Source organism: Telmatherina bonti, assembly GCF_933228915.1.
Source record: "Telmatherina bonti genome assembly, chromosome: 6".
In the NCBI taxonomy this organism is placed as follows: Eukaryota; Metazoa; Chordata; class Actinopteri; order Atheriniformes; family Telmatherinidae; genus Telmatherina; species Telmatherina bonti.
Genome location: NC_136624.1, coordinates 34369606 through 34387993, shown reverse-complemented (window position 1 = coordinate 34387993; position 18388 = coordinate 34369606). Strand labels below are relative to the sequence as shown.

Genomic DNA, 18388 nt, shown 5'->3' with positions numbered 1-18388 from the left:
TTGTCTCTACTTCTCTGTCCAGATGCTACAGGACTGCCCTAAAGCCCGCAGGGAGGTGGAGCTTCACTGGAGGGCATCACCATGTGCAAACATTGTGCGCATCATTGATGTTTATGAGAACCTTTATCAAGGCAGAAAATGTCTGCTTATTGTCATGGAGTGGTGAGTGCCCAGTTTCCCTCTCACACACACATGCATACAGAGACACTTTTATTTATAGTGCGGTGAGTGGTTTTACTTTAAATCAAACAGGTTCTTGTTCCTTTTGTCAAAAATTGCCCATCTGTTCTGTTTTGTGGAGCATTTCTCTAAACGTGAAGGCAAAATGGCTTATAATACTAAATAGAATTAGCAACATAATCTATTATGTTACATTGCGCTTCAAAAGGGACAGGCAGTAACGTTTTGCCTGCAATCAACTGTTTCTTGGTCGCATCGATGAGCCTGACGTTAAGGACTTTATTCCCTCCTAACCTGAGCTCAGAAAAGAATGACACTGGCTGGTGGGCCGCTGAGCAAGGCCCTGAATCCCCCGCTGATACCTGGGTGTCAGAATCTGGTCTGGCTTCCTACTGCTCCTTGTACGACCACAATGGGTTAAGATGGGTTAGCAGAGAAGGAATATTCCAGCTAGAATTAATAAAGTATAATAAATAAAGCAGGATGACAGTTGAATGTATTTTGACCGCTGCAACTCCCCTCACCCACCCACCCATCAGTGTGCTGTGACCTGTACTGACCGAGAAGAAACACAACACTACACACTTTCTTATAAAAACCGAAAAAGCTGCATCCGTTTCTGTTGAAGTGTTGGAGTGAGAATATACTGGCTGCCAGAAAACAAAAGTGTTTGATATGCACCTGGATGCTGACTGGAGAATGTCTGTGGAAAACAAAAATTATTAGTCATATTTGACAAACTATTAATATTATAAGCTGTCTTTCATTAAAAAAAGAAGAAAAAACGGACTTAAAAAAACCCCCTGGATTTTCTGGGTTCTTGAGCAGCTAGAAATAATTCGAAACGAAAGACGGACTGCCTTTTACAAAATTAAAATCCATGTAGATAAATAACATGAAAATGTATATCTAGGTGAGGGAAATTTGTCAGAGATGGCTCAGCCTCAGGAACCATTTCAAAGTTTCTATTGTTTTTTGTTTCAATTAGTTTAGTGAAGTAACACTGACAATAACATTGTCATTGTCAGTGTTATTTTAATAACACTGACATTGTTATTCTTTTCTGATGACGCACATTTTCAGACGTTTTCCCGGTGCAACAATGGTCTCTCCAACAATCGTCATTAGTTGCAACTTTAGTGATCATGACACATATAAATTCAACAAAGTTACCACCATCAATATTTAATCTTGTTTTCTTTTTTTAATCAGTTATTACCAAAATCTTTACGTTATAGACATCAACTATTTTTTTTTTCTTCTTTTCTGGTGACACACCACAAATTTTCACTGCAGCCACCCGCTTAACCTTTTCCTCTTGCTTGAGTTTCTCTGCCTAAAGTCCAGGAATTAAAATCTATAAATATATTTACTCAAAAGGAAATTGGGCACTCTACTTGGCTGGTCAAGTTTTTGTTGGTGTTTAACTTAATGTGAGCTCACAGAAGATCCGGTGTACCTTTGCATATATAATATTTCGATCAGCATCTATAAATTCCCCTGAAACTCCGATGTTGGGAAGGGAAATATGTTAATGAATGATTTTTCATATTTGGTGTTTTCCCTTTTAGGCTAATTCCACATGGTTTGTTCTATTATCATATGTACGGAAGTGCACTCACGTGAGCGATGCAGCTTCTCTGTTCTGTATTCATGTCCTATTGCTTGAGCATGAGAAGGCTTGTTTCATCACCTTTTGGCAGATTTTTGCAGAGTATTGTTGCTAATTACAGTATTTAATTTGATAACAGGAGACTAATGTTACTGTTGCATATTTGTGGGAACAAATTCGAGGATCATAAATGGCTCTAACTAGATTTTTGCATTATCTTGGAATGCATGTTGATCTGATGAATGTTTTAAGTTTCATATGGTCCAGTATGGCTCTCTTGTTGCATTTATTTTCTCTATATGAACAGATATTTCCATCTGTTTCTCAGATACACTTTTTATGTATAAGCTTGTAAAAAAAAACTGACATCAATTATAGACGCGTCCAGTTACATTAGAAATGTTTTGCTGTTGTAAAAATGTACAGATATGGAATACTCATATCAACACCACAAGGAGCCACTGTCCTGCTATCCTCAACATGTTGTGAAGACTATTTCTACAGCTTAATTTCTGCTTTTCCTGCTGCTGTTGATTCTACAACTCCTTCCTTTCAGCTGGAGACGTTCATCTCCTGCACAAAGGCTCCCGCCGTGATGCTGTGATTCACTAGTTTGAGATATCAGAATTGTTTCTTATAATTATCAGCCCACCTCATGTGTGCTTCAGTCATCAGGCCTGCATTGTGACATGAGTGTGTGGTGATACATGATGTATGCATTTAGCATGCACTAGGAGTAGTCAGCGCGGAATCATACATCCAGCAGCATGATGAGTCTAAATATTGTGACTACATGTCGTCATCATCATGCGTAACACTGTGTACTGGTGATGGTGAACCAGTGAGGGATATCTCAGGAATGCAATTTTCACACCACACTACACACCAATACCACATTTAACATCATGTCGTCTTTGATTCTGCAACACTGTAATGATTCGTGAGGAGATGCACGTTAGGCTGACTTGTTTGGTTAATTTATGAAAGTGTGAAATTAGAGAGGGACTAATTTTTATAGCCATATGGCATTAATGCTATAAAATTTCTGACTTAAAAATGCTTTGTTTTAGTGAAATTAATGGTCGAAATTGCTGCATCACTAAGCGGACAAGACTTTTCTTTTCAATGAAGAATTTTAGAATTTTAGGATTATGATTTATAAACACAAAAATAACTTAAAGCTGAATTAAGATACAAAATTATCTTATCTTAATGAATCAAAATTCAGACACTTTTGGTCACACCAAAAAAAAAAAAAAAAATGCTGTAAATTCCTGAGAGGACTGGGTAATGGTAGCAGCTTGTTAACATCTATCCATTACTAAATTAGACTGACCAGTTTAAATGGACCATTGTCACTTCATACTTTGTTCTAAATATGTTTTTTTTTCTTATGAGAAATAGTCCAGTCAGTGAATTATTCCCGGTTACATGTATTGAATCTGCAGTTACCAGTCTCTAACATTTACCCCGAGTGAGACAAAAAGAAAAAGATAATCAAATAAATCTCATCTTTCATTCTAAGCAGCTTCCAGTTAATCAAATTATTGCTTATCTGTTCATATCCATTTCTTCTAAATGAGTAGCATTTTTTTTTATTGCCTTTCTGTTTCCATTTTTTTGCATTTTAAACCACCAAACTATCCAACCCCCATAATCTTTTTACACGTGCATTCATTGGGTTTGTGGTTAGCATGTTAGTGCTGAGGTAATGGACCCGTCTTCCTACATGTTCACATGCCAAAATGCTTCGAGTGATGACTAATTTCTTTGAGCAAATTGAAAAATCCTTTTTCTGATGAAATTAAAGCATTTCCTAGAATATCACACCATACGAGAATCTTCTATGTGATCTCTTTCTGCTACATGTCATGGCTCATTCACTGAGTCTGACCTATATTCTACTGTTTTAAAATTCTGTTCGGTTTCTGTTTAAAAGTTCGGTGTCAAGCAGCAAAAAAAATTCTGCTGTGTTGGCAGCAGCTTATGTTACATGAATAGGCTTTTTGAAAAATGTTTTTATTTAGTTGATATTATTTTCACAACTTTGAAGTATGGAGACCAAACTACAGAAAAGTAATGTTTCAAAATATTTTTATTCATTTAGTGAACTTAAAAAAAAAAAAAAAAAGTAAAACACAAAGTGACTAATGTATAACCATTTTTGAACAAGGTATTAGCAAAAAAAAACTTGCTGTCGTACTGTTTTTCTGTTCTATCCCCTCTCCAAATGATGCTCTTTGTTCTTGACTGTAGATGAGATGTGAAAGAGTGTAGGCTGAGGTGTGTAAGGGTGGTTCAATTTTCTGCTGTGATGGTATAAGATGTGACTTGTACTACAGTGCTTATCAATCTGCTGAGAACTCACACTTCTAACATTTTTCAGAAACGCATAGGAAGAGGGTGGGTTTAGCGACCTCAAGAATATCTTCTAACTTCGACCACATAGATTTACATAACAGGGATTGCCTCGATGCTGGAGGTTTTGTGGTGTCCGTTTATCAGCATGTAAAACATGAATGATTTTGAGAAATAAGAAGTGTGCTGTGGTTTGTCAGGGCTCTTCCACAGCGCCATGTCTAAGCGTCTGCTCCCATTAACTCTTGGATGGCTGAAAAATCGCTTTGTAGTGTGGTGAACCTCTCAGCACACACGTATGAAATTGGTATTGATGATTGGACCTGAAACTCACATAGTCATACTTAGCAAAAAAGATTAAATGAAACTTATCAAGTAAGCAACAAAGTCATGCTTAGTTTTCATGCTAAGTTAAAGATAGGTTACCAATGGTTATGTGGTCATTTGACATACATGTTTTTTGCTTTTCTCTTTTTCTGGAGTTGACCTTGCATATTTATTAGTGTATTCTGGAGTATATCGATCGACCCCCTTTCTAATGCTCAGTCTAAACTGAATCTACATGCCTAAATTCAAAATTTATGTCGGTAGCATTTGATTGATTTTCTAATCCAGTTCCCGCCTGCTCTTGATAAACAGCTCAATTATCTAGTGGAGAAAAATAAAAACATGATCAATTAACCCCTTAACAGTCACCCCCCAAAATGCCAAATGTGCCTGAAAAGACATACCCAAATTAAATTAGATGCTGTTCTTGAACCCTTTGGAGTAGATTCAAAAGCATGGTCTCTTTATAAAGATAACACTCCAAAGTTTTACCCTGAGGTTTCAGATTTCTTGTAACTGTAACCAGCATGAAGTTATTGAAGTTGGACCACAAGGAAATTTCAGTGTTTTTCCCTCGTCTGAATTTCTCTTCTACTTTGTCAACATGCTGCACGTGGAGAAATGGAGATATGGACTGGAAAATCAGATGGAGCTATAGCATGAACCCTATCCTATGACAAGTTCAAATTTGGCGACAATAGCAGCCACAATTATTATTCTATGAGGGCTTTACTGTAAGTATGTTCATGCGCTCCCCAAAGTGGCCATTTGGAGTCTCCAAATGGCCACTTTGGATACTCCAACTTCAATAAGCTATAACTCCAGAACACTTCAACATACAGTCATCAATGAGACTCTAATGAAAGGTGGCATCAAGAGGAATATTGTTGTATATTCAGTATTGTTGAAAATCACCATATGATGCATAAACACACTAAAAGCTTATTTTTTCTATTGTGCATTATAATAAAAGAGTCAGAATAAGTTTTACGGTCATCATTTTTATATATGTAAACAATATAATGCCATGTTATGTAATGTAAACAAAATGTAATAATAAAAACACCATAACATAATACAATTTACATATTTTCATTAGTTTTGAACTATTGTCTGATAAAGAGTGTTTGTAAAAGTAAAGTAAAAAAGCAGGAGAGCAGAATATGTAGCTGTTATGATGAGCAGGGGTCCTGGTGGTCTGAAGGGCAGGAATGGAGGCTTCCTCTGGAAAGAGCTGGTCCTTCTTCATCTGAAGAGCTGCTGGGTTTCCACTCAGAATCAGATGACAGACTAATAAAGACAAACAAGACGCTTTTATCCCACATTAGTACTGCGACTGTAATAAGTTTATGTTCTAACAGACGCGCATCCCTGCACGCATGCGCACACAAAGTATGAAAGCGGTTCACACACACGCAGATAAATCAGCAGCAGCTTTTTTTTTTTCTTTCTATGGTTTTGTATGTATTAACAAATGTTTACAACTGGAAGAAAAGAGGTGTTGAACCGCTGCGTCTCTTTCATCGCTGCTCTTTTTGCTTTCATGCACACTCGGACTGAACAAAACCCGCATGAACGGTTCCCCCGGTCCAGGGTCTTATGTTTTAGAGCTGAGACCCCAAGTTTTCCAACAAACCAGGTCTCACGTCTTTAGCAGACCAAACAGAACCACTGTAAATACGACAACAGTAAGAAACAACGGAAAGAAAACACCGCGGGCGCCCCCACCCCTCCTCTCCCCATCCCGACGCACATAGTAAACAAGCCCCCCCTCCCCCAGCCCCATAAACAACAGAGTTACTTATCTAAACAGCTTATAAAGACACTGTAGCTGCATATAGAAGTTTGTACTTACTTTTCATGGTCTTGTCCTTCAGGAACTGTATCTTCTTCTGCAGTCAGAGACGTCTTCCTCTGTAAAAATCCCTGTCCCTCCGCGGAAACGACTCCACCACCTCCTCGTGGGTGTATTTCCACTTTTTGGTGTGTTTTGCAAAAGTTCATACGGAGAAAAAGCGGACAAAAAAGGCTTCTTCTGCTTTTGCGCACGGACGCACACAAGTACGCACGTTGTCACAAATGTTTACGCACAGACCCCCTGAAGCCATTTTACACACACAAGCTGCACATCACCATAACGGGAATTTTATTGGCTTTGCGGCAGTGGGGTCAGAGCTGGTGGGGGGGGTCTGGAAGCGAAAACATGTGATGGTCAGACCACCTAGGTTGACACTCAGTGGGTATTATTGGCTAAGGAACGACCATGGATCAATCCAGAAGGAGAGAGCCTACCGGTGCTTCATGCGCAGTTTTATTGAAAAAGGAAACGGTTAAGATATTGTACGAGCGTGATATTAAAAAAAAAAAAATTACGGAAAACGGCTCGCAGGCGGGCCGCCGACGGTTAAGGGGTTAAGCAAGAGTTGCCGTGCGAGTTTCTCGGAAACATATTGAGGAAATCACACTCTCAGTGGCTATACAGCTGTGGAAATTATTTTAGTAGGTAATTTAAACATTTGAAAAATTTAGCAGAATTGCATTTTCCTAAGTACAGACTAACTTACAATGTCTTACAATAACCATCCAGCATTCACTTTTACTACTTTATCTGGTTTTGACTAAATATTGCAATAATTTGCCCTAAACTCTTTGTACATGAAAAATGTTTATATTTTCTTTGTGAATAATTCAAAGAAACAGATGTAAAGTTGTGCGAGGCATTAGTTTTAAATAAAACAGTTGCTCTAGTTCTCCAGTGCTCCTTGAACTCTTACAACATCTCTGCAGAGAATTAAGACTGTACCTTTTCAGAAATGCAGAGGAAGAGGATGTTGAAACCTCAATTGTATCTTTAGAACTTTTACCACATGAGAACTAACAGATTTATGCTGATCATTCAGACACAAGGATGCTGCTTTCAGACTGTGTTATCATTTGTGGAAATGAGTCCATACAGTAGCGCCTGTACCCAGAATTGATGAGTGTGGTAGTGTGCCTTGTAAGCAAGCAGGATTGACTGAACAAAAACATAGTTGGGGTTTTGGCAACAAGGACAATTTTATATAAAAGATAAATTGAAAGATAAATATTTTAAAAGAATTAGGATTTTTTCTGTCCATTAATTTGTGATGTACAGCCTGAACTGGTAACACCATTTGATTTAATGTGACTGGCTATGAAAAGACATTTTGACGTCATTGGGATTTTAGCTTGTTGCATACAACAAACGAGCGAAACATAAACTAATCTATTCCAGCTGATAAATAGGTTTTTTTAATTGATTTACATACCTCATGAATTACTGTTCTTGCTCGTGGCTTTATCAGTAGCACTTGAGTTGGTCATCATCAAATCCAACCATATTTATCATATGTTAAAACTTTACCATGGAGTCTAAAGGAAAGTCTTTGTTTGCAACAGCAGCATTATAAATGACAAAAAAGCTGCTCTTTTCACCAATAAAGACCACTAGTTACCTGCCAAACATTTGCAGTATCAATTTACCTTAACAAATAAAAGTCTCTAGTGTTACAAAAAACATTTGGTATATGGAAGCCCACATTTTCAGGAAAACAAATGATAGTAAATTCTAGCTTGGAAGATAATGAAAATGTCTGGGTCTCTTTTTGTCAGAGGAGAGAGAAAGGAGGTGCAGATAGCAGGATGTCTCTCCAGGGGCCTTTTAAATATTTAACCTGGGGCATACGTTTGTTTTCAGTTTGTGAGTTTTGAGGCTGAGCAGATTTTGGTTTTCCTCCAGCAGATGGTTCGCTGTGGTGAAAAAAGGTGGTGATCAGTCTGACCTTCCACAGGAGCTTTGTCACTGCAAGCAACTCGAGACGAAGTTGAGGGTGTGTGCATAACGCGTAACATGTGGGAATCTTCCCAAAGAGCAACACCCACCATGTAAAAAGCGTTATCAGTGACTAAAACCAAATCTTTGGCTGTTGGTGGTTTTGCTTTGGTCTCTTTGTTCTGTTTGCAAACTGCTTTCAGGGCACCTGTGCTCCAACGTGCACATCAGAGCACAGAAGTCGTTAATGATGGCATATGGATGTAAATCTGTGGCGCTAAAGGTTGCAATAGGCGATGAATTGTTTATCTTTTTTGGAGCAGCAGGGACGCTCTAATGATCCTTCCTCGACAGTTGCAGTAACTTCTCCTCCAACTCAGAGTGGGAATGATGTGCTGTTACATGTTTGTGGGACAATTTTTTATTTTTTATTGTGGCTTTTAACAACTTGAAACTTGCAACCGAGTCTTGTCCAGGCTATTTTACATTCTCACGTTTGTAAAAACTAAAATGTTTCCAAATGCTAACCTTCGAAACCGATGAGTACATCTCACGCTCGGTAACTGGCTGAAAAGCAAGCCGCCACCATATCTGTTAACAGTTTCCACTGGTCTTTCCTCCTACGCTTTGAGCTGTGTTCCTGTCATTTATTTATTATGAAAAATATATTTTGAAACATTTTTAGATTGTTATTAAATCAAGCAAGTCTCATCCAAATGAAACAATCAGTAAATCAGTTCACATTTGTAAACCGTCTGTACAAAGATCTAGAGTTCAAATTACCATAGTTTCCCCATTATACTGATGGTATCATTTAAAACATCAAATGGATAGACATTTATGTGCTCAAACAGGCTAAACTCTATCATTTTTTTCTTCTTTCAGTATGGATGGTGGTGAGCTGTTCAGTCGAATCCAGGACAGAGGAGACCAGGCCTTCACAGAGAAAGGTATCCCTGTCTCATACAATGTTGAAGGATCTTGCTGTTTTAGATAAACATCACTGCACCCACACAGTGATGCAACAGCACATTTGTGTGTTAAATATTCAGCTTGGATTTTGCACAGAACTGTGCACTTGTCACAGTCCATGTATAATCTCTGTTTTGTATCTTTGCTTTTAGAAGCATCTGATATCATGAAGAGCATAGGAGAGGCTATCCAGTTCCTACATGCAATCAACATTGCACATCGAGATGTCAAGGTTCGTGCTATTTAGTCTTATCTTAATAGTTAGTGTAAACTTTAACTCTTTAGTAGGAAATTGAAGCATCTGATGACTATCATTTTTGTAAAAGGTTACTCATATCGGTTCTTTATAATTTCTTAATCTTCATTTTTGTGTTTGTTGGAATAATTCCTGCAGCCAGAGAATTTACTGTATTCCTCAAAGAGGCCCAACGCCCTGCTCAAACTCACAGACTTTGGTTTTGCCAAGGAGACGACTTCACATAACTCTTTAGATACTCCCTGCTACACCCCCTATTATGTTGGTAAGGATCTGCTTCAGCAAATCTTTTTTTTTTTCCCACTCCACACGTTATTTCAGTGAATTCCTTGATTTGTGTTTGCAGCTCCAGAGGTCCTGGGCCCAGAGAAATACGACAAGTCATGTGACATGTGGTCGTTGGGTGTCATTATGTATATCCTGTAAGTTAGTCTCTCAGTCGCCTCAAAAATGGATTCTGTATTCAGTGCGGTATCTGATGATACTGTTTTGAATTTCCCTACAGGCTGTGTGGGTACCCCCCATTTTATTCCAACCATGGCCTAGCCATTTCTCCTGGGATGAAGAAGAGGATCAGGATGGGCCAGTATGAATTTCCCAACCCGGAATGGTCTGATGTATCGGAGGAAGGTAAACCACTATGGGTGCATTCACACTGGTACCGTTTGGTCGCTTCCACAGACATTCCAGTCTATTTTAAAGTGTGTGAATGCACATGCAGACTGTTATTCAGACCAAGTAACCTAAATGTGGTTCGCTTGAAAACTGGGGGTCTTGTCCGCTTGCAAGTGAACTCTAGTCTGATGCACTGAGAGTGTGAAAACAAATGGACCAAAGAGAGGAAATGATATTAGATGTTGCAACATGTCTGATAGCTCGCTGCCTGTCCTGCTCATACTGGACAGATTCTGATCAAAACCACATTAGGCTGTAAAACAGGAACCACAACACTGAATTAAAGCCGCAAGCGGCATCCATCGGGTCCTCGCCTCATGCCGAAACCTCCACCCGAACTCGTCACAAAGCTTCCAGGTGGATGTGAAGTGAAAGGCATGAATCCAAAACTAGTTTGTTCAAAAACAATGCACATACAGTGCTAAATGGGTGTGAATACCAAGATGGCGGACACCCTGTTGCCATGGTAACAGGTGGTCGATGCACTATTTTACTCGTCTTGGGGTGCTACACGTGTGCCGAATTTCGTAGCCCTAGGTGAAAGTAGACCTTCGGGACCCTCGGGGCCCCCCCACAATACATGTTTGAATGTGTTAAGGACCTACCAAATATGAATGATTTTAATTTTGGTGCAGATTGCATGTATTTCTGCGAAGATATTAGTGAAACGTGTTTCATGGCGAGAACGCTTTTTTCCATTGGTTGCCACGGTAACACGCTTTCTCCTATCAGAAAGATTTAAATAACTTTTTGTCCCCATCTTGTCACGAAGCTCCCTGGCGAATGTGGAGCCAATAGCATGAATCGCCTCAGACTAGTTCGTTCAAATGCGACGCGCCCAAATTGACAAAAACGGGCAAAAATATGGTCGTTAATGCCAAGATGGCAGACAGCCTGTTGCCATGACAACAGGTGTTTCATTGACTTTTCTACTCGTCTTGAGGTGGTAGACGTGTACTGAATTTCGTCGTCCGACGTCAAACTAAACTTTTTTTGACCCCCATTCTAGGGGCCATTTTTGGCATTCCTAGGGGATGCTGTCTAGGCATTTTTGCATTGGCATGCATGCGGACCCTAGAACATTGCTATTTTCGCCGGGATTGAGGTGTGTGCCAAGTTTCGCAACTTTTCATGGGGGCCAAGGGGGTCAAAAATGGCCGAGTTGTGCTGACAATAATAATAAACATTTGGAAAACAATAGGGCCCTGCCATACTTCGTATGGCTCGGACCCTAATAAATGGATTGCTGCTCCATTGTTTACTTGCAGTAAGTGAGCTGGTTTTGACCCTGGCCAATCATGTAGGAAAACCTTTTCCTCCTGAGCACCTGTTGTGATTGCATGACATGGTTAAGGTGGTTAGGAAGGGGTGTCCAGCTCTGGTCCTCGAGCGCCACAATCCTTAGGTTTTCCATGCATATCTGCTCCAACACACCTGAATCAAATTATTCAGTCATTGTGTAGAACTTCATAGGCTGTTGGATCCATCCAGTGTGAACCTGGTGTGTTGGAACAGAGATACATTGAAAACCTGCAGGATATCAGCTCTCAAGGACAGACTGGACACCCCTGTGGTGAGGAATTCTTCTGGAAAGTTTTGTATCGACCATGAGAATTTTTTCATCAATTTATTCATATTTTAGTGTAAGAAATAAAATTGGAATTGGATTGACTTTATGATGCAAAAATACTGTATTATCCCTCTTTTCCATTAGTATCAGCTTGTCTCAGCTTAACTCGTCTCAGCTTGGTCCTGTTTCTTTTTCAATACAATTTAGTACCAGGTATAAAATGGGCGGGGTTTGTATGAAATCACTGTGACGTCAGTGATGTGCACAAAAAGCTCTATAACAACACAGGACCTAGAGGCAATCTGCTACTTGGTCTGTGTCTCACCGGTCACTGACTGTTACAAACCCCCAGCTCGTCAGTGAAAAGAGGGAGGTTTGTAAACATTAAACCCACAAATAAGTTCCTTTCAAAATAAAAAGGTGTTTATTTGCTGGCATGATTGTTGTAGCCTATGACAAACAGGCAGGAATAAAGAAACGCAAAAATTGTAACAGGCTTTGGGTCACACCCTGAACAACAAAAAGGGTAACAAACTTCTTCTAAGACAGTTCACAAATCATCCCTACTGGGCTCACAAATACAAAGAGTCAAAGTACAAATCCGTACTACAGCACAAAACCACTGTCCCAGGCTGACAACCTAGCCAAAGTGAGGCAAACTGAGCCATCCACACTCAGCTGCCCTGAATGATTGCCAGCCTGCTCCTTAAATCGGGCTGACGAGCTGGCCCAGCTGAAGATGATGATGATGAAGCGGATCCTGGAAGGAGCAGTGCAGCCAGTTATTGGTTGGAAACAAAGCTGTCAGCCAAAAGTCTAGTGGAGATCACAGTCAGATTTGCACAAGAAGCACTGGGACGTAACACTGACCATATATTGTATCTATTTGTCGGAACCACTTCCAATCTCGTCTGTTTGATCCACTCCGACCATTGTGGTCCTTGACCCGCCGATAGTCACTTCTGAGCTTTTTCAGCTTCTCTCAACACTGCTGAAAGCTCCTTTGGTACCCGTAGCCATTGAGTTGTAAAGCTCTTTGATAGTTTTTTCATTTCGTGTCGCTCCATCTAGTTCCCTCTGTATCCTTTTTCCAGCAACCAAGCAAAGAAACGTCTCCACCTCAGTGTTAAACCACGGAACAGACTTGTGATGCGCCATTGCTTGTCATGTAACATAAACAACTTGCGAGTTGGAGTCGCTCTTCCAGTGCTACTCCCTGACCCCCGATTGGCCGCGCCCCTGACCAATAGCAGCATGCAGTCTGGCGACGTCACACACAACCCGGATCAGGTCGCTTAGAACCTGGGTTGAGGAGTCACAAAAAAGTACCAGTAAAAAGGTACAAAGTCAAGTGGAAAACTCTACACGTCGAGGCGCGTTAAGTTGAGACAAGCTGATACTAATGGAAAAGGGCCAAGAATCACATGGAGAGATAATCCTAAAATGTTTCTGGCCACCAAAGTTAATTTACTTTAATAACAAGACTTTTCCTTTAGTATCTGTGTAAATCTAATATTTCGCTTTCATTGGAGATATTATTTATTTACAAAGTAACTTTACATATTTTATTGGGTTTAAAACCACATGGTGGTTTTTTTTAAAAGTATTTATAGGGTAACCACAGGTGTTGAGTTAACATTTTGAACTGATTTTTGTCATTTTTTATTGAAGTTGTCACATTGAAAGGTCTTGGGTAAAAAAAGAAAAAAAAACCTCACTCTCGTATACTTGAGAAATGTTTGAAGTTATTTGCTGTAGGATTGTTTCATAAGCTGCTGGCGGAAAACTTCATGAAATGGCTCTAAATGTAACCGACTGGCCTAGACTTTGAGCAAGAAATTGAAACTGATCAAGGTGTTTCATATTTGCAGCTGTAAGTACAGATGAAAGTGACGTCTTTTTTCTGACAAATGTGCAGGTTTTTAAAAGAAAACAAAAGTTATGTGGTGGTGACTTTTATCTACTAAATTTCTCTTCTTCGTAGAAAAAAAATTTAGCGGTGTTTATGCATAAAAATACTATTAGGTTGCTGTCAGACAGCATGTTTACGAGCTGCTACAATAAAGTAATTATTTTGTTATGAAACTAAAAAATGCCTTTAAATACTCTGATCTGAACAGAACTATATGGCGTAATACTCAGAACTGGACTAATATCGAACACAGCATACTGTGGTATAAAACATGTAAACTGGAAATGAGGATGCGCAAGACTGTGCAGGTAAACGTGGTAAATAGACTCAAGGTTTTACACCAGGAGTGCCCGAGTCTGGTCCTCAAGATCTAATATCCTGCAACTTTTAAGTGCAACCCATCTCCAATAGACCTGAATCAAATCACTCAATTCCCCCATCCAGTTCCTTCAGCTCCTCAGCTCTCCTTCCACCCGATGGTGCAATGTTCACTCGTCCTAGTTATTCTGGTAAAGAATTTATCAAAAGCAATATTTCATGCTCATATTTAAAAATCCCATTAATGGGTGAATAAAAGAATTTTGTATTTTAATATTTGACCATTTGACAAAAAAAAAAAAGAGGAGAAAAAAAAAGCCTGTAGCACTACATGTAAGGACCTGCGTCCAACTGGACAGTCCACCAGCATCTTCCTACGATGTCCTCTACAGTGTGATTTCGTGCTTGTGTTGTTCTCACTCATATGTAAGTTGCTTTGGATAAAAGCTTCTGCTAAATGACTGTAGAATAGAATAGAATAGAATAGATTAGAATAGAATAGAATAGAATAGAATGTTGTGGTATAAAATTATTTGGCCCAGCGATGGACTGGTGACCTGTCCAGGGTCTACCCTGCCTCTCGCCTGCTACGTGCTGGGATAGGCTTCAGCCCCCCGTGATCCTTAAATCAGACTAGGAGGTATAGAAAATGAATGAATATAAAATGATTTTTTTCAGTAAATCATAAGTCTGCATGTCTTATGTTTGCAGCCAAACAGCTCATCAGGACCCTCCTAAAGACTGAACCAACCCAAAGGATGACCATCGTAGAGTTCATGAATCATCCATGGATCAATGTATGTGATGCTCTCCAAACCTCACCTGTTCTAACCTTTTAATTTGCTCTTCAGTGTTTTGGCTGAAGTCACAACAGTACAGTAAGATTGGGATCTGCTTCTGTGTCCTCTTAAAGCAATCAATGGAGGTTCCCCAGACCCCACTTCACACCAGCCGGGTTTTAATGGAGGAGAAGGATGCTTGGGAGGAAGTCAAGGTGAAACATATGTTGTTTTTTTTTATTATAAAATTTCTAAAGTTCCCATGGAAACAGACTTTTATTGTGATTTTTAAAAAAAAACAAAAAAAACAAAACAGCAGCATGACTTCCTTCTTTTTATTTCTCAGGAGGAAATGACGAGTGCCTTGGCAACAATGAGGGTCGACTATGAGCAAATCAAAATCAAGACCATTGAGGACTCAACCAACCCACTGCTAACGAAAAGAAGGAAGAGAGCCACTAATGCCATGCCAGATCCAAATTCTGCTGCCCACTGAAAGATGCACGCTTGCATGCACATACAAACACAGGTTGCGATAAAAGGAAGCAATAATTTGTCGACACTAGTCGCATTGCATGGATTTTCAGTGTTTTTATTTTTCTTGACAAATTCTAATGTTTTGTAAGAATGTTTTGTTTTTATTACTCTGTCATTTAAACCGGCTCATGATTCTGCTCGTGCAGAGTGATGAGTTCAACTGTTTTTACACCACAAAAGAGATTATGACTGTGAAAAGGGGAGGAGAGGGGATACGTCTACGTATTGTTGGAATAAAACATGAAGCCTTAGCATTAGTTATCTTTCACCCCACAGCCCCGCTTTAGTTGCAGCCTCAAACCTGTGAATGTTAAATCAAATGGCTAAATCCCAAAAACAGAAACAAGGGAACGTTTCTTTTTACATGCAAAGCAAGCAGATGTATTTAGAACTGACAAGTGGAATGTAAAGACTCTGTCCCTGACTGATGAAATTAGCTGGAAATAGATGCTAATTTCTGGGACCGGGAGTGTCTGTCAGGTTCAGTTTGTCTTTCTGAATGTTGAACTGAGGCCTATGCACTCACACACAGGCCGCGCGCGCCACTATGACAGAGCACCTCACTCGTAGCCCCTCTCTCCTACCTTTATTCCTGCTTATCAGGTAAATAGTTTTTAGGACAGAGATAGAAGCTGCAGTGTTGTTATTTTACACCAGCTCTTCTTTCTCTTGCATGTAGCTCATTGGAGAGTAGGAGGCAGATGATACTGTATTTTTTAATGGATTTTATGAACGTTTTAGTGTAGGCCTTACTGAGCATTGCTTATCAGCACATGGCTTTTAACCCCTTCCTTCTATTTGGTTCCAACTTTGACCCATGTTGCGTTGCAGAATTGTTTCAGGTTAATGCTATGCAGATGTGTTTGTCAGCTTGAAATACTGTTAAACTGTGTGGTGATTTCTGTTTGCAACCGTGTTGGGAAGATGTTGAGCAACAGTAAGGGTTGCTTGTGTGTTTATGTAAGCAGTAGTGTCTAAAGCAGCGCAGAACTGTTAGTTGCACCATCCCAGTCTGAGCTAACGTGGTACAATGCACACTTGTTGGAGGGCTGAGAGGAAGTATGTAACTGCTCTTTATGATGGGGCACAGTCTGATCTGCCGCCAGCCATCTATCATCACACAGAGGGTAAAATGGCTCTTTTTATGTTTTGTGTTTCATAAATGGGACGCTTTTCATCTCACTTGGTATCATGGGGAATATGTTAACTTTGTCACTTTGGTCCACTTCACTTTTGTAAATCACATCCACTAAACCATCACCTGAAAATCTCACCGCAAAAAATTTACAGTGAATGTTTATGATTTTTGTTTTTTTTTTTTTGTTTTCCTCAATACTTTTCTTCTTTGTAGTGGCAGCACAGATGTGTGTGTATGTCTTTACTCGTCTTTGAGTCTGTTCAGCTCCACCTGCCGTATTTTTGTCTGCTTCAGCTTTGGATTAAAAAAAAAAAACATAAAGCAGACCTGCTCGTCTTTTTTCATTTCTTGAATAAAAAGTCACTTTTATTTGTTCAAAAGCCCAAGAAAAATTCAGTCTAATACTTCCAGCAGCAACAAAACTTACAACTTGTCTTAGTCTGGATTTCTTCACTTTTCAAGGTGCTTATTTCTAAAGTATTTATTCCTCTAAAATCAGTCATTTAAAAAAATATATTTATGTATTTTCTAAGCTAAATGTTCATAAGGGTGCCCCCCCGCTTTATTTTGATGGAATGTCGGTGATGCTAAGCGTTGAGTAGAATTGCTGATTCAGTTTGAATTCATCTTTAGCCAATATTAAAGGAAAAAAAAGATAATTAAGGTTTGTAAGAAACAGCTTTTAATGCCAATGAAACAAAATGTAAATTTCTGATTGTTTTTTTGTTGCATTTGAGAATGATTAACTAGTAATTAAGCAAGTCCTAATTGTTATTGATTAATTTAAATATTTTTCTTTCTTTAAGGGTTACCGTTGGGACTGTTTTACACAAATTTGACCTACGCTTATTGAGAATTTTTCAACTCATTCATATCTCCAGTTTTGACTCGGCTTGTTGTGTCTGCTTTGGATTTGTGGCTTTAAGTTGAGGTGCAAAGACTCAACCCGTGACAGACTTGTCTCATCCTTGCTAGCGTGAGTGACTCCTGGAATATACGCTTTTGCATAGCAAAACAGCATATTGGCATTGAGTCAACACATTTGCCAACACTGGGGAGTTCGGAGCAAGTTTCCCGCTACTGCACATGCTTCTCTTCAGGTGCAGGGTGAATGTAGGCTCTGAGCTTCCAGCTCTGAGTGTCATGAAAGTCACAGTCATCTCAGTCCCATTCATCTGCCAGGTAAAAGAGAGAACAAGAGGGGGTAAATGGGGCTTAAGGGGAGTCCCGGTTTTTGGCCCCAGGAGGTTCTACCCCTTTACTATATGTGTAACAGACCGCAAGACACCCACAAGTCTGCTTCTCAAAATTCTTGCTGTCCGATAGTCGCAGCAGAGTGCAAGGTGTCAAACTCGGACTTGAAAGTAGAATTTACCAAGCGGTACGTGCTGCATGCAGTTTGAAAGTTCCCATCTCTTAGCAGTCTGATGATTTTCAACATTTAAGGAAGGTAAACAAGTATTTTCTTCTCACAATCAAAGCAAATTCCTCTTTAGAAACTCAGCATTTTGGGCCCTGATATGTCATCATTCTCATGTGCCCTGATGAAGACTTCTCAGTTGAGGTAGATGTCATGCACATTTCTTTGAAGTGGCCTGGCATGCTGCTCTTCCCACGCACACACACACACACACACGCTTACATGATGAGTTTGACTGACCCAGACAAGTCTGCGATAGAAACACGTGACCTCAGCTCAGCGAACTTTGACAAGACATGATCGAATGGAAAAACTTGCAGGTTTACATGTTAAGCAAATGGTGCTTGGCTTTTATGTCTGGAGGAAGTTTGGTTCTTACTGTTTGGGTACCACTTTTCAAAGGTGTTGAGGTTGGTGAGATTGCTTTGATTTATTTCCTCACATGTTGAGTAGTTTATTCTAAAAGCTTCTTGTATAAAAACACACCTCAGTCTTCTAAGAAATACAGAGGTTACAAAGAGTAGACATTACAGCGTTACTA

General features: G+C 39.5%; 1 protein-coding gene across 1 annotated transcript in view; it reads left to right on the top strand.

Annotated features, from left to right (window-relative positions):
- The window catches only part of mapkapk2a (MAPK activated protein kinase 2a), a 38602-nt gene extending 21866 nt beyond the window's left edge, over positions 1-16736 (top strand). Inside the window, exons 2-10 of the mRNA XM_079243010.1 lie at positions 23-162; positions 9156-9220; positions 9395-9474; positions 9637-9763; positions 9845-9920; positions 10004-10128; positions 14685-14770; positions 14887-14967; positions 15099-16736. Coding sequence (XP_079099136.1) covers positions 23-162; positions 9156-9220; positions 9395-9474; positions 9637-9763; positions 9845-9920; positions 10004-10128; positions 14685-14770; positions 14887-14967; positions 15099-15248 — 930 coding nt within the window. The 3' untranslated portion in view covers positions 15249-16736. The remainder of the gene's footprint in view (positions 1-22; positions 163-9155; positions 9221-9394; positions 9475-9636; positions 9764-9844; positions 9921-10003; positions 10129-14684; positions 14771-14886; positions 14968-15098) is intronic.
- Positions 16737-18388: the final 1652 nt, after the last annotated feature.